The sequence below is a fragment of the Ylistrum balloti genome, unplaced genomic scaffold, assembly GCF_031769215.1.
Source record: "Ylistrum balloti isolate Yb309-2 unplaced genomic scaffold, AGI_CSIRO_Ybal_v1 Utg369700, whole genome shotgun sequence".
In the NCBI taxonomy this organism is placed as follows: Eukaryota; Metazoa; Mollusca; class Bivalvia; order Pectinida; family Pectinidae; genus Ylistrum; species Ylistrum balloti.
In genome coordinates this window covers 427,846-454,353 of record NW_026781931.1, presented here as the reverse complement: position 1 = coordinate 454,353, position 26,508 = coordinate 427,846, and the positions used below count along the sequence as shown (strand labels likewise).

At 37.9% G+C, this 26,508-nt stretch overlaps 1 protein-coding gene across 1 annotated transcript; it reads left to right on the top strand.

The window, feature by feature from the left end:
- Nucleotides 1–15,342: 15,342 nt before the first annotated feature.
- LOC132565191 (uncharacterized) lies at nucleotides 15,343–25,589 on the top strand. The gene is made up of 9 exons (XM_060229822.1): nucleotides 15,343–15,541; nucleotides 18,845–18,919; nucleotides 19,031–19,192; nucleotides 20,104–20,224; nucleotides 20,348–20,471; nucleotides 22,672–22,854; nucleotides 23,417–23,540; nucleotides 24,098–24,526; nucleotides 24,961–25,589. Exons 1-9 carry the CDS (start codon nucleotides 15,343–15,345, stop codon nucleotides 25,587–25,589), a joined length of 2,046 nt encoding a protein of 681 aa, XP_060085805.1.
- Nucleotides 25,590–26,508: the final 919 nt, after the last annotated feature.

Below are 26,508 nucleotides of genomic sequence, written 5' to 3'. Positions count from 1 at the left end.
CCAGCTGAAAGAATTTAATTGAATATTTGATTATCTCCTTGATCAAATCATATGTCAAAATGATATTTCTGTCCCGATTTATCTGACCTTGATCCATTCTTGTCCTTCTATAAAGCTATAAGCCTCTGATTTATCTGACCTTGATCCATTCTTGTCCTTCTATAAAGCTATAGGCGTCTGATTTATCTGACCTTGATTCATTCTTGTCCTTCTATAAAGCTATAAGCCTCTGATTTATCTGACCTTGACCTTGATCCATTCTTGTCCTTCTATAAAGCTATAAGCCTCTGATTTATCTGACCTTGACTTTGATCCATTCTTGTCCTTCTATAAAGCTATAAGCCTCTGATTTATCTGACCTTGATCCATTCTTGTCCTTCTATAAAGCTATAGGCCTCTGATTTATCTGACCTTGATCCATTCTTGTCCTTCTATAAAGCCATTCTTGTCCTTCTATAAAGCTATAGGCCTCTGATTTATCTGACCTTGATCCATTCTTGTCCTTCTATAAAGCTATAGGCGTCTGATTTATCTGACCTTGATCCATTCTTGTCCTTCTATAAAGCTATAGGCGTCTGATTTATCTGACCTTGATCTTGAGCCATTCTTGTCCTTCTATAAAGCTATAGGCCTCTGATTTATCTGACCTTTCTTGTCCTTCGATAAAGATATAGTCCTCTTATTTTCCTGACCTTGATCCATTCTTGTCCTTCGATAAAGCTATAGGCCTCTGATTTTCCTGACCTTGAGCCATTCTTGTCCTTCTATAAAGCTATAGGCCTCTGATTTATCTGACCTTCAGCCATTCTTGTCCTTCGATAAACATATAGTCCTTTTATTTTCCTGACCTTGATCCATTCTTGTCCTTCTATAAAGCTATAGGCCTCTGATTTTCCTGACCTTCAGCCATTCTTGTCCTTCTATAAAGCTATAGGCCTCTGATTTTCCTGACCTTCAGCCATTCTTGTCCTTCGATAAAGATATAGTCCTCTTATTTTCCTGACCTTGATCCATTCTTGTCCTTCGATAAAGCTATAGGCCTCTGATTTTCCTGACCTTCAGCCATTCTTGTCCTTCGATAAAGCTATAGGCCTCTGATTTTCCTGACCTTCAGCCATTCTTGTCCTTCGATAAAGATATAGGCCTCTGATTTTCCTGACCTTGAGCCATTCATGTCCTTCATTAAAGCTATAGGCCTCTGATTTATCTGACCTTGATCCATTCTTGTCCTTCTATAAAGCTATAGGCGTCTGATTTATCTGACCTTGATCCATTCTTGTCCTTCTATAAAGCTATAGGCGTCTGATTTATCTGACCTTGACCTTGATCCATTCTTGTCCTTCGATAAAGCTACAGGCCTCTGATATTTCAGTTAATGGAGCAAAAACAATCAGTTTTAACACAAAAACATATCAATGTAAAAAATAAGCCAGTTATCCGTAAACTTGTAATACTTTGTTTTCGGCAGACAATCCACGCAGCAGATTATCTCAGTTAAGGTATAGAAAATGTAACTTGTCTTTTTAGTTGCTGTGATTTCAGAAATATCATAACCGAAAGTTTAACAAGTCTGAAGTATCATTATAGTGTCACAATATTTATTGTTTTAGTCGGGAAATTCAATGACGAAAAGCACACCTAATTCGAGACAATAAAAGCTACTTTATTTAAAATAAAACATGTATTGCGGCATATAGGCAAGTATCATTGTAATGCTATATTTGCATTTTCAGAAAGTCGTTTGTTAATGTTAAGGTATGCAGGCTGTCCAGCACTTCTTGACAAAAAAATACAATATTTTAGGGCAAATTTAGGGCTAAAATTAGGAATTTTGTAACTAGAATCGGGAGTATGAAAGCATTAAACTGACTTAACTTTGCAAATTTGACAAAATAGAAACTAACATACAATGCCTTAATTGCAGGAAAGGTGTCTTCCAGGGTATCAGTGTCCCAGCTGCTGTTGGCTGTGACCTTAAGAATAACACCTCTGTCACTCAGTCACAACCAATAACAATCTGGGTACATAAGTCCACTGGTCAACTGCCTTTCATTGTCTACCCTGAAAACATTTTCAGTAAATTGTAAGAAATATAAAAAAGTAGGAACTGAAGTGAAAAATTAGGGCTTTTTTAGGAATTCCTTTTGAATTTTTCATTTTTTTTTAGGAATTTTAGCAAAACTGAATTTTAGGGACGCTGGACAGCCTGGGTATGGTACAAGCGGAAAATGGGAAAAATGGATCTAAATCAACTGACTGCATTACTTTTAATTACCTCGAAATGATGAAATGTACCCAGAACCCTACGGCTTGGTGACACATGATTAAGGATAGGCTGATAACATAGTAAGTAAAAATATTTACAAAGGAAAATAGCAAAACAAACATATCACAGTTTAACAAGTCTATAAAACCCAGTTTCCGAATTTCATCAGATATTGTGTGACATGAACTTAAGACGAGGGAAGACGTGATAATTTGTAAAAGTTTATGAGGAGTGAGGGATTTATACCGTTCGTATTTTTAAATCTTAGAAGTTAAGAATTAATGTCCTGCCTGTAAACCAAATAAGGTAGCGAGTTCGGGTGTATTTCCGGTGTTTATTTCCCATAACAAAGCGCACAATTGATAGGATGTCAGCAAATCAGAATCGAAAAAAAGCTTGATATATTTTATATCGGGTGCAGCAGAAGATAACCGGATCTCCTATGTTTGTGACAACGGTTTAGTTTTAATATCACTGTAAACATTAATGGAAATAGTGGTATACACAGGACAGAATAAAACCGCTGACGTGGTGTCAACAAGTTGGTGTCTCTAATCATTGGCCAACCTTAAAAGATCTGGCACAGAGATTGATAAAGGTCCAACTACATATATTACACTGCATTATAGATTTCTCTCAGTATGATTAAGACGTACCGAATATTCAAATGTGCCGTCAGTAAACTGTAAAACGATGAAAACGATGCCTGGCATGCAAATAGGAACAAATAAACATTCTTCTGGAGTATTGTAAATATTTCAAACTTATTTTCATACTAACTAAGTTTAAGCTTTCTACTTTTTATATGGATATTCTAAACAAACATTATGGTAAACAGTTGTTTTGTTTTGTTGAAGGTAACTAGTGGTTAGTGACAAGCGAGGGTTTTTAATCGAAACACATCAATGGCTTTGAAATGATACAGGATGTTCCCTACCTGACTGTATTCGTATTTGAAATTAATCTTTTATTTGATTGTGTCGTTGTATCACAACACCAAACAAGAAAAAACCCTTATATGGAGCTAACATAATACTTTTGGAAATGTAGCATGGTCTATGCATATCGCAAATGTATACTGTCGGTTCAATATAACAATCATTTTAGTGATGATAGTGAAACATAACACAAAGGTAAAACTCCTGTGATGTGGAAATTGGTTTTATATTGTCAACCCAGAGGATAATAGTCAAATACAAAACTTTCTAATGCCCGAAAGGCCGTAACTACAGGAAAAAATAACCCAAACTGTTCTGAAAAAACAAAAAACAAAAAAAAAAAAAAAAAAAAAAAAAAAAAAAACACAAAAAACAAAAAAAAAAAAAAAAAAACAACAAACAAACAAGTGAAATAAAATTGATAGAATTGTAATAAGAATTAAAAAAAAGTAAAAAATGCTGTCTTCACTTTAAATCATGTCTTGTACGCTATTCCAAACCCCCACCATCGCTTGCAAGAAATTTCTTGACTGCACCTGCTGGTGGACAGAGATGGCATTTAAATCGTGTCCTTTAAAGTACCGAAAGGCGGTCACCTCAGAGGATCCACCATTGTACATGAATCCTGCTCAGGTCTTATTACGACAACAGGATGCGCCAGAACTTTTAAAATCTGCTCACGCATTATTTATTGGTAACGGGCAAAAAATTTGAGGTAAAATGTGGAAATTTTCTGAAATCATACGATCCAAACGAAAACAACTTCCGGTACAAGTACATGACCGCAGACACTAATGAAAACACCATTCTCACAGCCGAGTTTAAATTACAGATCACCGAATACAAACTAATGGAAATTGTCAGCTTTAAACACAATGCGAAAAGAAATTACGAGTCTCTTGCTAGAAATGGCAACACAATATCGCTAAGCGAAACATGGATATGATTGCTGTAAAACCCTAATGATAAAACCATGGACATATACAGATTATTCTCATAGGATATATAATTTTTCCTTAGTTACACTCTCTGTTACTTATTTCTACTGTTGTCTAACGCCCATGATCATTTGAGGACGGATTTCAAGAACAGCATCAATAAAGCACACAAGGTGGCAGTAGGCACAGAACACACTCGTGATTCTGAAAGGGAACACCATCAATAAAACACAAAAGGTGGCAGTAGACACAGAACACACTCGTGATTCTGAAACGGAAGACCATCAATAAAACACAAAAGATGGCAGTAGGCATAGCACAAACCCGTGATTCTGAAAGGGAACACCATCAATAAAACACAAAAGGTGACACAAGACACAGAACAAACTCGTGATTCTGAAAGGGAACACCAACAATAAAACACAAACAGTGGCAGTAGACACAGAACACACTCGTGATTCTGAAAGGGAAGACCAACAATAAAACACAAAAGGTGACACAAGACACAGAACAAACTCGTGATTCAGAAAGGGAACACCAACAATAAAACACAAAAGGTGGCAGTAGACACAGAACAAACTCGTGATTCTGAAAGGGAAGACCAACAATAAAACACAAAAGGTGACACAAGACACATAACAAACTCGTGATTCTGAAAGGGAACACCATCAATAAAACACAAAAGGTGGCAGTAGACACAGAACAAACTCGTGATTCTGAAAGGGAAGACCAACAATAAAGCACAAAAGGTGGCAGTAGGTGGCAGTAGACACAGAACAAATTCGTGATTCTGAAAGGGAACACCATCAATAAAACACAAAAGGTGGCAGTAGACACAGAACAAACTCGTGATTCTGAAAGGGAACACCATCAATAAAACACAAAAGGTGACACAAGACACAGAACAAACTCGTGATTCTGAAAGGGAACACCATCAATAAAACACAAAAGGTGGCAGTAGACACAGAACAAACTCGTGATTCTGAAAGGGAACACCATCAATAAAACACAAAAGGTGACACAAGACACATAACAAACTCGTGATTCTGAAAGGGAACACCATCAATAAAACACAAAAGGTGACACAAGACACATAACAAACTCGTGATTCTGAAAGGGAACACCATCAATAAAACACAAAAGGTGACAGTAGACACAGAACACACTCGTGATTCTGAAAGGGAAGACCATCAATAAAACACAAAAGGTGGCAGTAGGCACAGAACAAACTCGTGATTCTGAAAGGGAACACCAACAATAAAACACAAACGGTGGCAGTAGACACATAACAAACTCGTGATTCTGAAAGGGAACACCAACAATAAAACACAAAAGGTGACACAAGACACAGAACAAACTCGTGATTCTGAAAGGGAACACCAACAATAAAACACAAACGGTGGCAGTAGACACAGAACAAACTCGTGATTCTGAAAGGGAACACCATCAATAAAACACAAAAGGTGGCAGTAGACACAGAACAAACTCGTGATTCTGAAACGGAAGACGAACAATAAAACACAAACGGTGGCAGTAGACACAGAACAAACTCGTGATTCTGAAAGGGAACACCATCAATAAAGCAAAAAAAGGTGGCAGCATGACATCAGTTTCAGTGGGCCCATGGATCTACTAAAAGCTGTGCTTACAACAACATACTTTTCCTTCCGAAATATCATCTATCAGGTAGCCAGGTGTATCCGAATGAGGCCAACTTTTCATGGAACATGGAGGAAGAGGCTAGAGACACGGGCCCGTAGAATGCAAGCCAGTAAAAGGGTCATAGAAAGATTTGACTGAGCATATCAATACCGTAAATACCACCTACAGATCCAAATTCACCTGTGAGGAAGAAATCAATGGCACTATGCCGTTCCATGTCACCCTCCTAGTACAGAAAGCTGACGGTACTATCAAAGTGTTGGTCTATAGGGAAAAGAGGCACACAGACCAATAACCTAACTTCCGATCTCACCACCCCTTACATCCTTACATTTGAGCGTTGTACCAACCTTGCTCAACAGATGTGAAACGATTGTCACAGAAGAACAAGACAAGAAGCAGGAACACAATCACATCCATAGCGCCATGATAACATGTGGGTACCTTGTTTGGGCGATACAGAAAGTTAACAATGAATTTTATGTAAGCAAAAGAGACGAAACACTAAGAAGGAAACGAAAAAACGGAAGCACAAGTTGTCTTCCCTTACATCAAAAGCCGGTCAGAGACCATTCAGAGGATTTACCGTGGTCATGGCATTGAAGCGGCAATGAAACATCACAAATTTTCTAGTCCACCCTAAGGATAAAATACCCAAAGAAAACGTCGCAGAATGCGTATACAAAATTGGATGCAAGAACTGCGACGCATCATATATCGGAGAAACAGGCAGGAGATATTCAGGGTCCGAGTAAATAAACATCCCTGATAAATATACATGCACGTACAGATTTTACCACACAGCAAAATCATATCATTGAAAATTCCAAAATAGTCGACAGGGAAAACAACCATTTCAGACGGTTGTTTAAGGAAGCCATCTGAAGATACGCCGCAGCGGGCCAGTACTAAATAGGGACGCACATCTATGACCAAGTTTAAACAAAGCGTTACCGAACTGGCTATAGTACAGTGTTACCATCTAGTTTGTAGTTTTGTCTCTAATCTGTTTACCATCTCATTACAGTATTTCCGACCTTAGTGTACATAGGAATATAGTGCAGTCGAAACTTGGTTAATTCCGTACCATCTCGTAAACCACGCGCGTCAGTGCTATTACCCTCCACACTGGTCATTTGTCTGATGAAGGTGACCTTGTAGTCATCGAAACGCCACACTCTAATATTCTACTGACCGTGTAGTCATCGAAACGCCACACTCTAATATTCTACTGACCGTGTAGTCATCGAAACGCCACACTCTAATATTCTACTGACCTTGTAGTCATCGAAACGTCACACTCTAATATTCTACTGACCTTGTAGTCATCGAAACGCCACACTCTAATATTCTACTGATTATGTTGTAAGAACTTCTATTCTATTTTCTATAACAAAGCCCCAATTTTTGCTAATTAAATAAGTCATTTTCACTTTATATCAAAGTTTTTATAGAGCAAACCAACGATATTAACTAACTTAAAACGTCAATATCACTTTATATTGATAATGTCTTGCCTTAAAATCTCCTATCTCGATATTTACTTACAACACCACCAACAGGTCAATTTTTCCATGAAGTGGTGTGACTTTAATTAAGATTTATATTTTCCAAATTTTAAGTTTCCGCTGATAAAGCAGAAGACGTTAGCCCTTTTCAGAACACATGGGCCTATTCTCCGTTTTCACCGTTTCAGAGGTCAATTATATATAGATTTCCACACTTTAATCGAATTTGAGTTTAAATCATGATTTTCTTGAAATGTTGGTATTCATTTTTTTCACGTGTCTTTCTAGAAGACGAGATGAGCGTATATGAAATATATATGATTTAATTCTTAGGGTTGTTGATAAACGTTTTAGCCACTTAGAAATGTCCGATAGTAATGAATAGTGTGTAGAAATTTTGTTTATTAATTCTATGGCTGATATGTCAGTGACGGTAGTATCAGAATACTGGGTACATATGAACCTACATGACCGATATTTTCGGAAGATGTTCCATTGAGTACAAGTTACTGTCTTGGCGATGTTTGACGTACACGTATCAAGTTACGGGTTTTCCCAAATATTTTAAATTACAAGGAAATTTCTCAGGTGTTTAAGTGTAGGTGGCAAACGAACTTTATTTGCTAAATCATATCCCTTAAAATCTCATTTAACATTATTATAATAAAGGAGGTCAGGGGGACAGTTATGACGTCATTGTTAATGTCCTTACTGTCATATCGTTAAAAGTCTGCACTGAGAGTCCTCGAGTCGTTCCCTTGATGGTGTACCCTCTTTTCCGATTCACATTAGCTCTGTTAACGATCTGTACTATTCATCAACTTTTTAGGACGCATTTGTTTAAAATTTCTACTGAATTTATATCTAAATAACTAGTCCGTTGATATTTTGTGTTTGTGTGAACAATATCATACTTTCTATATAGCGCCAATGAGTGCTGCGATGGTCTGGTGTTAATTATAATATTCTTTTTTATTTATAAGATATCTCATTGTATATGTTCCAAAGTCGGCTTCTCTATAACATCTGTGACCAGGACATATACGTTTGGGAATACTTGTTTACCTGGTAAATCATATAATAATGCACCAATATCGAACAATGTATTTAAGGATGGATCGATTAATTTTTTTTAAACTGTTGGAGAAGCACTTATCGTACTTGTTTTAAAAATCACAAAAATGACGGAAAATAGGATCGTGGGCATTAGTAAGTGGATTTCCCACTAGTGTGAAAGGGAAGAACCAGATATATGTCGAGGCTTCTCACAGGTATTTGAATATGACGTCAAAGATATACCTGTATCGTTTATAAGCTGGTGACCTTGATTTCAACCACTCTTTGTACCCGGAATGAATTAAAGTCTGATTGTTGACTAGGTCCTATTGTAGAGCAGAAAATTAAGTTTCAATTGACTAGGTAGGTAAAATAACAAAATTCTAATAAAAACGTCGACTTAACTTGCTGCGTAACGGTAGGAAATGCCTTACTACGTGTCCAGCGTATAAATGAATAAAAACTCAAGACGGTACACTGGAACTACAGAAGCAAATCCAATTTATTCACAGTTGTCTCCCTTACATTCATATACCATAATATGTCGAATTCATATTAGTTTACAAATAAACCAAAACATGGGAGGTTTTTTAATAAACAATAAGAACTTTATTATCTTTTTCAATATACGGTTACGGCAGTGCTGTGCTAATATTTGGTATCAGAATCAATAAAACATTATCTCTGGTCTCTATTTCAACCAATCAATCCTTATCTCTTCTTCTAACAATCCATTTTTATTTCAACCAATCAATCCTTATCTCTTCTTTCAACCAATCAATCCTCGTCTCTATTTCAACCAATCAATCCTCATCTCTCTTTCAACCAATCAATCCTTATCTCTATTTCAACCAATCAATCCTTATCTCTACTTCTAACAATCCATCTCTATTTCAACCAATCAATCCTCATCTCTATTTCAACCAATCAATCCTTATCTCTACTTCTAACAATCCATCTCTATTTCAACCAATCAATCCTCATCTCTCTTTCAACCAATCAATCCTTATCTCTATTTCAACCAATCAATCCTCATCTCTATTTCAACCAATCAATCCTCATCTCTATTTCAACCAATCCATTAATATCTCTATTTCATCCAATCAATTCTTATCTTAATATATCGATAACAAGCAATCGATTATTATTTCTGATACAGCCAATCAATTATGTTCCATGTCGTTACGACCAACCAATCATAGAATGACTTTGGTAAATTCTGTGTTTTTGTATCCCCTATAAACTGTGTTGTTTTGTTATCAAATTTGGGCTACGTCCATTCGTCCGATGAGTGACAACTTGGAAACCTCTACAAAACTGATTATAAATATCAGGCTAGAGAGCTACTCTCTGTCTATGGAAGAGATGTCATTTATGATGTTGTCTCGGTTACCGTGGAAACAAATCAGGCGAGAGCGCTACTTAGGTTATTGGTGACATAATGTTGTCTCGGTTACCATGGAAACGAATTGCAAGAAACACAAAATCCACTGATTGTAAGCTTTTCCATGCTGTATCTTGAAAACCATTCAATGATTTCTACTAGGAAACTCTGTACATATATCAGGAACGCTTGTTTTTCCTTGTTATCGGTGATGTTTCAGTGTTGAGCTTTCTTTTATCACAGCCAATAGTAATGTAATTAGAATCTAATCAAACAATACGAATAACAAGTATTGAGAATTAACAGAATCCGCGGAGTTCCACTGAATATCGATATAAAAAATATTACATGTGATTTTTTAACACTAGTTTTTTTTATATGGTTTACTGTATATTTACGATGACCCAAATGTGCTGCCATTTGGAAAACGTATTTAACGTTAAATTAAGATATATACCATAGATAACAATAGTTGAGGTTATGCCGGTGATATTTCAATAGGTGTACTATTGTGCCAGATGTCTTTTAATGTGACCCGAGTAAATAACTCGATCTAGGCCAGAGACGTGAAAAGAAAACCAACCAAGGGTATTTAACCATAAAGAAACATAAATGGCCTTTTGTACTCGAGATTTTCACACTCTCAGCTTCGTTGTATATACTTCAGTAACACTGATATAGACGTGAAACATTATATGAGACATGATAGATAATATTCCATAGATCGGAAGTCGGGTAACCTCATTTCCGGAAATGGAATGTTTCGTTGCCATTGAATCATCGACTCCGCATTTATTCCCGCCTAAAGAGTCATTATGAGATCAGCTGCTATATATGAGAGAACGCTTCATTTAAACTTCTGACCACATTAGTGGGTCGTCACGGTCCTATTATAGAACCATTGATTTCAGGGTATTACAAAATTGAAGTTTAGAAATAAGATTTCCTTTGTGATATGAACCGGAAACTGTTTCCGTATACATAAAAAAGATGAATGATGAGTAAAATAACAATAAAACACACACTGTTGTAATACCACGTATCGTCCAAATCTACGATTCAGCACATAAAAGTTGGGGTGTAACAAATAAAGTTTTGTGATAAACAGAATATTGTATGATTTATTAAGTAATCCCTGTTATCCAGTAAATTCGACCCTTGGAGTGTTTGTCATTAGCTCCGCCACTCAGAAATCGATTGTGATGTCATAAAGCGAAAATTGCCCAACATAATGGTCGCCCCCATTTGATTTTGTCCTCCATATTTCGAGTTAAAACTTTTTTTTAGAGTTATAGGTGATGAATAGTATCTTAAATGTGCTTTTATTTCCATTTTCAAGACCATTCTGAAGATAGAAAGTTTGTAGTCCTTGTGCCAATCCCGATCGGAGGTTTTACTAACATCGCGAAAGACCAATTGTGATTCTTGGACTCTATCACGTGTAAATGTACCGATGGTAGTAAGAAGTTGATTGGTGTACCACCAAGCTTAAACTCTTATTGATAAGATGACAAGGGCGAAAGGGCGAATGAATATATGAGAAATTAGCACATACTTGTACTTTAAAACACAACACCACATCAATTTAGTCGTAACTGTGAAATCTAACGAAATTGGTCTGCAATTGATAAAGATACTTGTTGTCTAGTTTATGTACTGATGTAAAGTTTCCAATAATTTCTATTTATTGCGAAACACTAAAATTGAGAGATTTATAATAAAAGACTGCCTATGGGTGTACATAGAGTATTTATGTCTCCCTTAAGTAACTGAGGGTTCACTAACACTGGACCAATAGCTTTGAAATGTTTAGCGTCTGCAATATTTGTAGTTGTTATCAGTTGAAATAATGTCGGTAGTTCCATCAATACAAGGGAGGTAAGAATTAGTATCATCAACGTCCGACAGGACACACAAAAAAATCACCGGACCAACAAGCTTGGACTCGTCGTTAATCAACGAGCATTGTATCTGATACGCTTGACTCTCTTGTGCGCGTGCTTCCCTTTCCGAATAAGCTTGCCCATTTCTTTTGACACCCATGGACGTTAGATATAAGGGTTGCACATTTGTGAACAATACAATACATAATAGCAAAGTAAAAATAAATTTCTTACTGAATATTTTACATCAACAACATTAACCAAATTGCGCACATTTTTTTTCTCCAACAATAAATATTTACCGTGATCATTGAGTCAAACATGTCGTTAGCAGTAGGAAGGACAGTGATATCTCGTTGGCTGATCAAAAATGACTTAAGTGGTGTAGAAGTTTCAGTATAGAACAGTGGTTAGAAGTATGTTACGGAAGTGAGATAACTGATGAGCTAATACTGAACTGAAGTAAACGGTTATCACGACACTAAATATACCCATATTGAATGCATTTCCGATGGACTTCCAAATGTTAGGCTATTTTAATAGGCATTAGTTGTAGTTTACGTTATGGTGAAAACCATTTCATTTCGAAATGTAGGATAATAGTTTACTATAGATTGAAGAATATATCAAGATATTCACTTGTGTGATTATTAGTGATGTTTGATGTAAGCCGATAATGTTATATTTTAATTTTTCTAACTATTGTACGACTCTGTAACTCAATGACAAAAGTATTAGTGAAGTCCAGTGTATGACACGCCGTTATTACAATCTACATTTATTTATTGTATTTAAACATCTGTAGCTGTATGCTCTTTAGAGAAGTGGTCCAAGGCTGATAAGTTATTGTTTATGTAGGAATTCAAATATATGTTTGGAAAAGGCGATCTCCAGACTTTCGTTAAACATGTTCTTCCCAGCTCGATGTATTACAATCCTTCCCTAATATCGCAGTTCTACGGCCGATGATACAACGTCACTATAACACAACTTCACTCCCTCTAGACTAGATATATTTTGTAACAATTGAGGTTTTGTAACAATTAAGGTTTTGTAACAATTAAGGTTTTGTAACAGATTGGTTTAAAGCCGGGGGTTGATACTTCCAACTGATTTCAATGACATTTTAAGAGCATTATGTAAGACAGATGAAAGACGGGTGTGTATATCATGTGAGGTGTAAATTAGTTGATCACTCGATAAGGTCATTGATCTAAACACCTGGTCAAAGAGCTCTAGGGGTTATTACACCCTACTTATTTCCTTTCGTTAATATTCATCATTCTCTCTTGGCAAGTATTCCAGTTCCTTTTGTCCGAAACCTTAGGTTAAAATGAAACACAACTGTGTTTGAATCAATGAAAATGCATACGTTGATAGATTTTCATATGTATTGCTCAGTATATTAAATGAAACAAATTCCTATATGATTTAATGAATAAATATAAATATCGTGTAACTGCTCTGTTATCAGTGAACAAACCCCAACACACCGCCAATTTAGCCTTAGTATCAATCTTATAAACGGCTTTTCAGGAAAGTTTGTAAAAATATCTACTTATAAGTAATGTGATGAACAGAATCTTGTATCCGTTTCCATTTTATATGAGATTTATGAAACTCATCACTTGACTTTCATTAACCTCGCCAGAGTAAGACATGTTTTATACACCTTCTCTGTATATACCAAATGTAGACGTTAGACCAATGTCAAGGTCATCCGACCGTAATAAGACATAGTCGATATGTGGTATGCTGTGTCCTCCGTGTATATGGGGTTTATAGGCGTGTGTGTGTGTGGAGGGGATTTATTACTATTTGTACCTACCTCTGTAGGTAAACATAACTTATCATTATTTAAACTCGTTTGGTCAATAGGCTACATATGGATATTGTTATCACAGGTTTTGGTCATTGGTCCTGTCGAACAAGAACTATAGACAGCAATGTATTTCAGGTTCACAATAATCCGGAACCCCAATTTTCTGATGCTAGGTTCCTGCTAATTATTTTGTGTACGTTATTTAATTAAAGAATGGTATTCCGTAAATAACAGACCTATTAATTCTTTATTATCTGTCTCTCTGTCAATATCAGAGAAAGTAAAACCAGTAACTGCCTTCTCAACCTCCATTCCAACATTAAACACAGGAAGATAGTAATAGAAAAGTACAAACAAAAGTTTAACGCCATCTCGTGGAATCGTTTAACTCTTTATCAATGAAGTTGACGAAGGTCGCGCGTTATCTACTACAGTGGGTGTGGTACAGTTTCCCAAGACATATTCACATTGTTTTGTTTACTTTAGCAGAGAAGATGATGGTTTTCAAACGTAAATGGTCCGATGACGTCACAAATAGGTTCCTCTTTCTCACGCCATCTTGGGAGGTATACCTAATTAGTATCAAAAGACCGTGGACATTGTTATTGTCCATACATACACTACAATGTACACCAGTGGTTCCAAAGTTGAGGTATTGGCATAGACTACACGACCTCCGGGAAACAAGGGTGTGTGGGAGGTCATGTAGAATTATCAGAAACAAAGCTAAATTCTAATGTTATAGAAGAAAACTTTAAAGCGAGACTTTGTCTGATATTATGGGAGTTTATGTCAGAATGTGTGACGATATTCAGAGTACCGAAAGTATACCTCTCATGTGTGACGATATTCAGAGTACCGAAAGTATACCTCTCATGTGTGACGATATTCAGAGTACCGAAAGTATACCTCCCATGTGTGACGATATTCAGAGTACCGAAAGTTTACTGTAAATGTAGGCCACACATTGTCCACTTTTCTACGGGACAGCGAAATAAACCGAGACATTCGACATCGGTTACTGGGCATTACAGTTATTGATAAATATTCTAAAAATCAATTTTAATTTGTCACAACTTCCGCTAACGTCGACGGAAATTATTAGGTTATTATGGTGCTCCGACAGAATTCTGACATGACACTGTTCGTGTGTATATGTCGAACGTTGACTATGTAATAGGTTTAATATTTATTTTAGTCCATTTTTTCCTTTTGGATGTTGAAAGCTTGTCCGGGGATTATAAAGCTTCACAATTAGAACAGGACCATTCTTCCCGCAAGTTTTAGTGAATAGGGCCGATACATACTGACATACCTTCTGTAAGGGTGGCCACTGTCATCGTTGATTGACAACTCTTGTTATTTTTCAACCCAATGACAATATCTCCAGGCCTCCTACACGAACCCGTTTGAACTCTTGACCTGGAATATACTTACTGTCTCCCAATGATAAAACTGGTCATTAAAGCTCGTCAGTAATCTCTTATAAACATAAAAATGTATAGGTGAAAACATGACGTAAAGAAATTCACACAATGCTGCTCCAGTTTTCTATGTACTGTCGTTCAGTCTATATAAACACACGTGTTTCACCGTATCCGTCATTCCGACTCAAACGGAACGAGGTGACAGTAGGGAGAGGACTGGACAGACAATACTTTAAGACTAGGGGTTTTATTTGGTTTAATATCGCTGATAATGTAAACAGTCTGTGTAGTGTAGATGTGTGTTGGATTATATAACTATATCTGGTATTATTTGTTATAGAGGGTTCAGGTTAGTATTCTCACAGTATTGCTCCAGTGCAGTAGCTCGCGTGTTACACTCATTAGTAGAGAAGCTGAACTTCCGACATTAAAATAACTTGACCCAGTCTGCCAGAAAGATGTTTGGTAAAGGCGAGAGAACAGTTTTGCACATAATTGTGTGGGGATGTTTGAACATAGCCTTTTGGTTGTCACTTCCGGTAACTACAGCACCACTGGCCGTTCCGGAACTGGACCATAAGAAACCGACAGCTAGGATAATTGTGCATGTACGACAGAGGCGGTCCAAACACTGGGATTTCTGGCAGCTAAACAGCAGTATGTATACTCATTACTCTCTGTACTTCATTGAAATATTCTCCGTTATTTTGGAAGTAGCATCAAACTCATACTTGATGAGTATTATTGTAATACTTGACGTTCCATATATCGTAATGACTTCTATGTGCAATCGTTATCTATTACCTCTATCATATTGACGAAATATCCTTTAACATTTTATATCTGTAGACAAGCACTATTTGACTTTCAAATGTCCCATCTTTATCAGGATTTCATGGGTTTGCCACATACCTTATCACAACTGTCATAAGTAGACGTAATATTCACCCGAGGAAGTTTCCTTTCAAATAGTAGTAATTGGATTTGAGTGTGTATTAGAGCCAGTTTCTACACTCGTTATAGAATACGGAGCACCTGTAGGTTTTGCTGAGTAATGAAGAAAAAAATTGCCCTACTATGCATAGGATATTCATAAAAGACGAGTGCGTTCATTGATAGTTTCTGTCTAGATGTGCCGATAGAATTCTTCTTTATACAAAATGACACGAAGAGGTTATAAGACACTGTTGCATATTGCGTGAAAGTTTTCGTCACCATGTAACATGTGTATACTACCAGGGATTTGATACTGATCTATATACTTTACCAGTTTTTAAGTTCCCTTTTATCTGTTAAAGTACATGTATCTAGTTTCGCAAGCTATTGTCAATTCTAAATCTAGGATTTTCCAAATTTTTCACTTTGTTGGACACCGCTTACTGATCACGGTTCTGTTGTTCGAGATATTTTGTTAATGAGAAATGTTTGAAAGCAATTGCTTGGATGATCCATTTAATTACTTTGAACGGTTTTTTTTTCTTTCACCAGTCACTGCTAACTTCATTAAATGATATATTCCTTTAAAATGTTCCTTGTATGGTGGACATTTTTACATGACTCTTACCTCGGTATAAATGAGACGTGCTCCAATGACTCGTTGATGAGTGTTTAGAAAATAAACTAGGCGAACATGATTTGTTGTAAACTTAGCCTATAGTTAATATCTGGTAACTGTCAATGTCAGATAGACCTGTCATAATGCTACAATTCAACAGTATATAGGTCGGTGTAGAATTTCTACGGAAACTAATCAATCAGGATGTAACCTAACACCAAGTTGATAACTGTAGCATATTTAGAGTCATTTCTCTCGATAACTAAGCTCTCTTGTTTGATTTTTTCGGTACTTTAAAGGATAAATTCTACTGAAAAGTCACATATAATAATTAACTCTCTATTGATCTTTCTCTTTGTTACATATCAAGGTAGTTTCTTTTGATAAACCATTCATAAGGATAAGCACTCCGGACATAATAAGTGTAAACACCATGTATAAGTTATATATATGTGTGCACACATTGACCAGCTGTATCATAAAAATGTTTACTTACTATCTGCGTACAATCTGTTAGTAATATGTGATGATAATCTCTAATTATTACCTCTAAATAGTGATACGCTCCACTGATTTACCTTCAAATAATGGTAAGCTCTCCCGAATACCTCAAAATAATGGTAAGCTCTCCCGAATACCTCTAAATAATGGTAAGCTCTCCCGAATACCTCTAAATAACGGTAAGCTCTCCCGAATACCTCAAAATAATGGTAAGCTCTCCCGAATACCTCTAAATAACGGTAAGCTCTCCCGATTACCTCTAAATAACGGTAAGCTCTCCCGATTACCTCTAAATAATGGTAAGCTCTCCCGAATACCTCTAAATAATGGTAAGCTCTCCCGAATACCTCTAAATAATGGTAAGCTCTACCGATTACCTGTAAATAACGGTAAGCTCTCCCGATTACCTGTAAATAACGGTAAGCTCTCCCGATTACCTCTAAATAATGGTAAGCTCTACCGATTACCTGTAAATAACGGTAAGCTCTACCGATTACCTCTAAATAACGGTAAGCTCTCCCGAATACCTCTAAATAATGGTAAGCTCTCCCGATTACCTCTAAATAACGGTAAGCTCTCCCGATTACCTCTGAATAATGGTAAGCTCTACCGATTACCTCTAAATAACGGCAAGCTCTCCCGATTACCTCTAAATAACGGCAAGCTCTCCCGATTACCTCTAAATAATGGTAAGCTCTACTGATTACCTCTAAATAATGATAAGCTCTACTGATAATCCCTAAATAATGATAAGCTCTACTGATAATCCCTAAATAATGATAAGCTCTACTGATAATCCCTAAATAATGATAAGCTCTACTTATTACTTCTTAATAAGGGTAAACTATCATAATCACCTCCATACAACCGAAAACTCCATCAATTAATGCTTCAGTAATAAGCTATGGAAAGTCGAATTTCCTTCAAAATATCGGTCGTTAGTGTGTAATAGGTTTTTATTTTCATTGCCATGTTCTGTAGCATGTTATGATGAAGACACAGGCACGATTACGGCGGTTTGTCTTCTACAATATCGATCCCCGCTGTATACACGCATCCGAGATTGTCCTGGCTAATGTTTGGTCAAGTGGTCAAACGACGGGTCAAATTATTCTGACCTTTGGCATTTTGATACGAAATGCAAACAAAAATTTGACACGAATGTTAAATATTACCAATAGTAATATAGAGTTTTAAGTGTACTCCAGTGTAGGTCGGTGGGGTATGTTGGTGACATGATAGGTTTACAGAATCCCATGAGATTTATAAATCTATGATATTAACAGAATGGTATTCCCAGACGCACCAGGATCTCGGCCTATGTAGTATGTACACTGAAATGTAAATATCACACTGAACAATAAAAAACCAAGCAGATTGATTTTCTTTTGTATTGTTTGAAAATTCTGTGCACGTGATATTGTGTGAAGGTATTGCCTTAGTGAAACCTCTTTGTACCATCCCCATAGTTTCGGTGGTACGTGGATTCATGACACGTACAGCTCAGAACATTGATGGGTTTACCTGTTCAAAAAAATCGACATTGATGAGTTTACCTGTTTAAAAAATCAACATTGTTGGTTTACCTGTCCAAAAAATCTACATTATTGACGTCATATTTCTCATGACTGATTCATTTTTGAGTTCATAGAAACGGGAAGTGGTTTAAGAATGTGATTATGTCATCATAATACCTTAATCTAACATCGACATAAAGTCCCTGACGTGATCACTGTGTCATCTGTACCTTTGTGACCAGGAATCACATTTCTTACAAATAACACGTATTTAGATTTAAAAATTCTGCAGTGTCCGGTCTATAGATGATTAATTTTATACGAATGCGTCCATGCCTTTCTCGTGAAAACAATAAACATTGTTTTTTCTTCTCGTTCTTTTCACAGATATTTGTCCTCCATCTTTATGTTTTTCGTCTGACGAAGGTGGCGAAGATGTACCAAAACGTCCGAGAGGTACTGGTAAGTATATATGTTTGTTGTAATACAACGTCTTTACTTGTTGAATAACAAAACATTACCCGGGACTTAAAACAGTCTGTCATACTAATATCGGGTTCATCTCACTTTCAGCTGGGAGTATTTTCTATAATGGCGACATCGTCCTTGACCCGTACTCGGAACAAATTATATTTGGTTCGGCGGGAGGACGACGAAGGAAACGAGCCACGGTCCGGAACCGTGATAATCTATGGAAGGACGGTGTGGTTTATTTCCTGTTTGACAGGGGAATAAGTAAGTGATTTTATTCCACTGATGCTCTTGGTTTTGTCTATACCTCAAATGAATGGTAACTCGTTTACAATCAAACATTCATTTGTATCCAGTATTATATACTTGAATATTATATTATTTGTGGTATTAAAGTTGAAATCAACGTGATGTTAATCTGAAGACACCCTACTGTTAAAGTAGGAAACTGTAAAAGGACAAGCTACTTATTTACAGAATGTAACTTCCTTTAGGGTGACGCGATGTCCAACATTTTGATGTGGGTTGGGATATAATGGTAAGGTTGAATGACGATGAGGTATTATCAACTTATTGACCCTTAAATACAGCGAGCCAATGACCCATGAAAAAGTACTATTAGGTACTGTCCGTACAATTTTAAGGACACAACACTTTCACAGAAATATCATTATAATCGGTCTATACATCACTTACCGACAGGCGCGTGTCGACATTAAACGATAACAATACATATACTTGTCTGCCGAATCTGTTGTCTGTCAAAAAGCTGATAATTTAGGCGTGAAAATACAGACTATAAAACCGATGTTGATATACGTGTATTTCACGCTTTGTTCACAAACGGAATGTACACCCGTATCACCACCGCCATCTTTGTTGTTTCCTGGGTGGAACTATAGTAAAACGGATGACGTGACACGCCTGGCATCGCCCTGCTAACCACACCGGAAGTAATCACTGCGTTTCTGGTATCCGGAAATGGTGGTTTATGAGGAAAAAAAATGATACTGTTAAACTCATCGTTAAAAAATTATACTTCCGTACTTATTGACCTGTTTGGTAATATGATTCTAATTTGAGAATTTCAATTTGAAATCGTCAATTAATATGGAAAGAATTCATCATTGTTACATATCTATTTGTAGATTCATATTTATATGTGTGTGTTGTAGACCCCCTTGCTAGAAAAGCAGCCAAGCGTGCTATGAAACACATCAGTGAACGAACATGCATTCAATTCAAGAAAAAGACAAAAGACAATGAAGATTACGTTCGCATCATCAGTGAACCAGGGTAGGTACGCACGTGTAGGTTAGCAGTTTGGTTTTGGCATGATTCTATATAAATGTGAACTTTGACCCATATGAAATCAGTGACCTTGACCTAGTTATTAAAAAGATATATCTCTCCTTAAAGTTGCTGGTCCAGTGTCGGGCGTCTGGGAGGAGAACAGAAACTTAGTCTTGGCAGGGGGTGTGAGCGGGAGGTTGGAACAGCGGTCCACGAGCTGTTACATACTTTAGGCTTCTGGCACGAACATGTAAGTAAAAAAATATAGGCAATGTTAAAGTAGCAATGTGTGGTAAATGGTATTGCAAACATACATGATTTCGTAATCAGATTTTCCTTTCTCCTCACGTGACCACTTTTTATATTGTCATTGTAAGAACAGTCATGATCTTAAACTTCCTCCATCCCTGCCCTCTCTCTACTGTATATCTAATAACTTGTGATAAATTAAAAAGATTATAAGAACTAACCACTTGCTTTCATAGCAGATTTTACATTTCACTTTGTCAGGAGAGAGTTTGGTCCCTTCGTAGCCAATTCTGGTCATGTCAGAGGTGTATCAGAAGAGCATCGTAGAATTCCCATCATACTGAAATAAACATGAAACATTACTAAGATGTTTGAACTGACACAAATCAAAGAGTTTAACAGCTGACTCTTCTCAGTGGGAAAATTAGGTACCAGCGGATTTAAGATAATTATCTAAATAATATGGAGCTGATCTGTCATAGCCTCGAATAGCGCGCTGTAATGGCCTCTTCTGTTAAACTGGATCTCATAATCAGCGTGTTAGCTATTTTATATAAACACATACATCTAACATGGATAGGATGATGTGTAGGGAGCTGGGAGTGTTAGGATAGGTGTCTATAGGGATAGGATGATGTGTAGGGAGCTGGGGAGTTAGGATAGGTGTCTAAAGGAATAGGATGATGTGTAGGGAGCTGGGAGTGTTAGGATAGGTGTCTATAGGGATAGGATGATGTGTAGGGAGCTGGGGAGTTAGGATAGGTGTCTAAAGGAATAGGATGATGTGTAGGGAGCTGGGGTGTTAGGATAGGTGTGTATAAGGAATAGGATGATGTGTAGGGAGCTGGGGCGTTAGGATAGGTGTGTATAAGGATAGGATGATGTGTAGGGAGCTGGGGCGTTAGGATAGGTGTGTATAAGGATAGGAAGATGTGTATGGAGCTGGGGTGTTAGGATAGGTGTCTATAGGGATAGGATGATGTGTAGGGAGCTGGGGTGTTAGGATAGCTGTCTATAGGGATAGGATGGTGTGTAGTGGGCTGGGGTTTGGGATGGGATGAATTGTGTTGGAGGAGTGACACTGATTCCATTGCTGTGGGAAGGTTTGTGTTAGAGGAGTGATACTGATTCTTTGGGGGTAGGACTGAGGGGTATTGGTGGTGGGACTGAGGGTATTGGTGGTGGGACTGAGGGTATTGGTGGTGGGACTGAGGGGTATTGGTGGTGGGACTGAGGGTATTGGTGGTGGGCCTGAGGGGTATTGGTGGTGGGACTGAGGGTATTGGTGGTGGGACTGAGGGTATTGGTGGTGGGACTGAGGGGTATTGGTGGTGGGACTGAGGGTATTGGTGGTGGGACTGAGGGGTATTGGTGGTGGGACTGAGGGTATTGGTGGTGGGACTGAGGGGTATTGGTGGTGGGACTGAGGGTATTGGTGGTGGGACTGAGGGGTATTGGTGGTGGGACTGAGGGTATTGGTGGTGGGACTGAGGGGTATTGGTGGTGGGACTGAGGGTATTGGGGCGGAAATCCCAGCATTGCTTCTCATAACACTGTCGTTTGTAAAATGAATGAAAGAGCACTGAAGTCAACAGGTTAAACAAGGTCGGAAAAATAAGGGCGGACGGACGGGCGGACAGATCAACTACTGCTAAAATAAGGGAGACTGTGGGTGGTAGCATAAGATTTTGACTCTGCTAAGTATTTAAACAGATTTAAAAACTTCTAACATCATATTTAACATATATTCATGATCTTAGCCCCCTAAGGACTAGTTCTAAAAACAAACCGACCTCCACAGAAAAAAATATTCATCATTTCGTGCATTCTACCGCGACAGGTGCGCGTGGAAAAGTAATCATTTAAGTGATGGGTTGTTTAATTGGACGCCATGTGGACTATATATGTATAAAACACATCTCAAGTTTATCGTCAAAATGGAGACAGATGTTTCGCCATGACCTTGCATAATCATGTGCAGATTCGTGAGAAACTTTGAGCGTACTTGTATTCCAAATTCCATGGTTTCTCTTAAATAGTTAATGTACATCAATATAAACTCGAAGACCTATGTTTCTCGAGTTTCCAGGAAAATTATGCTAGATTGTAAGGACTGTACAGGGTTAATTCAGATTAAAACATTACGCTGGGTTGTAATGGTTGTTTTACACTTGTCTGACACTAACCTTCTTCCTCTGCAGTCTCGACCGGACCGTGACGACTATGTAGAGATAGTGTATCCCAACATTTCCCCGCGTTACGTACCAGATTTCTTACCGATCAACGAGACGTTGTCTAAACCCCGAGGGTTTCCGTATGACTATAAAAGTATCATGCATTACAAGGACCGAACGTTCACCAACAATGGCGGGAAAACGATCAGGGTAAGTTGTCGTTGTCATTATTACTTTGACTTCACGTGATCAAGAATCCAAGGAGGAAATTTAGAAATTTAGACGTTATACATTCATAAATCTCACCCCATTAGCACATAATGCCTTTCATGAAAAACTGGATGTCCTGCAGATTATGGTTAATGTCAAAATATAAACGTTGAGAAAATGTCCTCTCATACAGCACAACAGCTAAAATAGCACCGCAGATCTTGTATCACTACGTCAGATGTATACAGTACAAACTGAAACAGTCCAAGTTAACATCAGCAGCCTTGGTATTATACTGTCATTTGGAGATACTGTACTCTCTCTCTCTCTCTCTCTGTGGAACCCAGAATCAGATGCTATACTGTCGCAATATATCAGAGTGAAACAACAGATCGGTCTCCACACCACTGAGTATATCACAGTAAAACAACAGATCGGTCTCCACACCACTGAGTATATCACAGTAAAACAACGGATCGGTCTCCACACCACTGAGTATATCACAGTAAAACAACCGATCGGTCTCCACACCACTGAGTATGCTCATTATATCTATTTACAGGTGATTGGTGTTGGGAAGAGCATGAAGTTGACCATTGGTCAGAGGGATGGAATGAGTGAAATTGACATCGCTCAGCTGAAGGATATGTATTTCTGCAACCAAAAACAGGACAAGAATGAGACAGGTATATCTTTATGAGTCTCTCGATAGTACAGGGGTCAAGCAACACAGGATAATAACTTTTATATCTCTGTTCATGCACAAACATTGAAACAAGAGCAGGAGGCATTTCTACATTTCTAACGCGAACAATTTGTATGTCAATTTTGCTACAATTTTAGGTGTATTACGTAAGCATAGAATATTAAAGTCTTACACGTGCAGTGGCGTAGGAAAACATTTTTAAGAGTGTATGCTTTCAAGAGAGGATCCAAGGGCGAAGCCCCGGTTAAGGGGGTCTAGGGGCGCAGTAAGGTTTAAAAAGTAGGGCATATATATCTCAATGGAATTCGAGTGTATGTTTAAGCATACAAGCATACATTATTGCTACGCCTCTGACGTGTAACTTCTGAAATGTATAACTGAAAGCGTTTTATTCAGAATTGGTACCGGTAGCGAAAGAGTGAATACATGTGGAACCTAAAAGAGACAGATCCGGTATAAGTGTTTGTATCGATTGGTCAATTAAAAGCTCCTGTGATATTGTGCGAGGGAGAATTAATAGTAACGTTTATTTTTCAGTTTGTCCTAAAGATTGGGTAAAGTTCCAGACTAGCTGTTACCAGTTTATTCGAGGTCCCAGAAAGCAGTTCGCGGGAGCACAGAAGGAATGTCAGCGATACAATGGCCACCTGGTGGCTGTAGACAATCAATACGAAAACAACTTCCTCAATAAATACATCAAGCAAAATTTCCCCAACATAAGGAATTGGCGCACGGGTGGACGTCGTATCAATGGTACATTCTACTGGGACCAGGGAGGTGTCGACGACCTACGTAAACTTGACTTCCGCTCAGACTGGTTCACCTTTGACCCTAAAAGGTACACCTCCATAGTTCTAAGGATGAACGCAAAGACAGATAACTTGGAATGGAAAGGAGATTGGGTAGGATCGGCCAAACAACTTCCGAAATATGCTTACTCCTACATATGCGAGAGACCCGCCAAACGTAAGTCCTAATGCGTATAAAAATGTACTGTATATCATATAGGTATATGATTTGTGAGGCATTGTCAGACGTTGATAACATCATGACTTAAGATGAATATGGCCGCGTGCATCCTTGACCTCAGTATTGTTGATCCTGCTTCTCCGTCACATCATTTTGTGGCAGTATGTTACCTATGTTGACGTCACAGATAGTAGAATGAGAATAACATATACATGATCGCTATGTTAGTGTTGATACAAACCTGTTATGGTTTGGTCTTTGTAGTCGGGGGACATTTCTTTGATTGTATTGTCCGGGAAAGATCAGTATAGTGTCAGAGCTGTTTACCAACACAATATCAATGGAGGTATAATCCCGAAAGTAAAGAAAAGAATACCATCTGAAAGCTTGAGAATATTCAGCATAATTAACATGTTCGTGTTGTGTTTTAGGTAAATGTATCAAGGGAGATCATCCTGATGGGCGGGACTACCGTGGGACGTTGGATCACACACGAGACGGCATCACTTGTCAAAACTGGACATCCCACTATCCCCACGACCACAAACTTGTCGACTCGGATGCCGTTGAAGAGGATAAGGATGGGATTGGACCTCACAACTTCTGTCGGAACCCCATGTCCCGCAGGAGAAACCGTCCATGGTGCTTCACTAACAAACTGAAGGAGACATGGGGATACTGTGACGTTAGCATTTGTACACGGGCATTCAAAGAAAATGCCGGCGATAATGGTGATACAAATACTGACAAAGCGCGGGTTGATATGGACAATACTTTAAGTTCTGTTCCTCAAGGTACTCATAATCGGGACAGCAATGTTGTGCCACGCCAGACCAGGGATAAAAATACGTTTGATCAGGAAGTCTTTAGCAAGTGGGAATCGCAGATAGCAGACGCGAACAAATCTAATAGCGATAAGGGTAGACGCAGAGGTCATCAGCGGTCCACTTCATCAAAAGAAAAGATGCAGAGAGACGGAAGGGCTAGAAACCGGAAAAATAGTAGAGGTGGTAGGAATAACCACGGACGCGACAGGCGATACCGGAACTGGAAGAGCTGAACGCGTGACTAGTGACGGAACGAAAGTTAAGTCTTGTCTCTACAAAGATGATAGTTACTGTTATGTATGGTGGTGATGAAACCGGCCGAAGATTCTAAGTCTGATGATCCTTGCACCGAGATGATTGAAGATTTTATCAACAGCAACAGACGACCTCGTGACAATCCCGATCCTGGGAACGAAATAACTCTCTGTACCTTAGGTTAAAAGCTTATTTCGAAAATAGTGTGAAGGGATATATGAATCAGATGGTGGAACTCTTCAACTTCATTTTTGGAAGGAAATTTCATTGCGAAGCACTCTCCTTAGAGAACTTCAATATACTCGGTCGAACATGTCTTTCTGTACCGTCCCGTATCGGTCCATCCAAGGCATCCATTTGTTTTGGAAAAAAGTTTGAAATAAGCATGTTTTAATGCTTCAAGTGCGACAATCAAACCACGTAGCTAAGATTATTATAACATAGCATTATATACATGCATTATTATAATGTCGAGGGTGATGACCTGGGGAGGTCGAGGGTGATGACCTTGGGAGGTCGAGGGTGATGACCTAGGGAGGTCCCATGTTAGACTCCCATAGGTTTTGTATCAGTTGTGGTCTATATCATGTAGTCGGACTCGAGGCTTATGAAAGGCCTTATATGAAGCTTCCCAAGTCGATCATTAGTTTTTTTAGATCGTTAACTGGTACTGAACGTAAAAATCTGTTGTACTTTATCATATAAACATATGTTATAATCACAATAGAATAAAAATAATAATGAACATCATTCTTGTTACAAGACGTGCTTACACTTCACATATTAGTAAAGATTTATTTAAATGGAGACAATATCAATTATCTGTGTTCAGGTTAAATACTCATACGTTTCAGTCCGATATGTGTCGTATGTTGCCTTGACAATTGGTTAATCAAT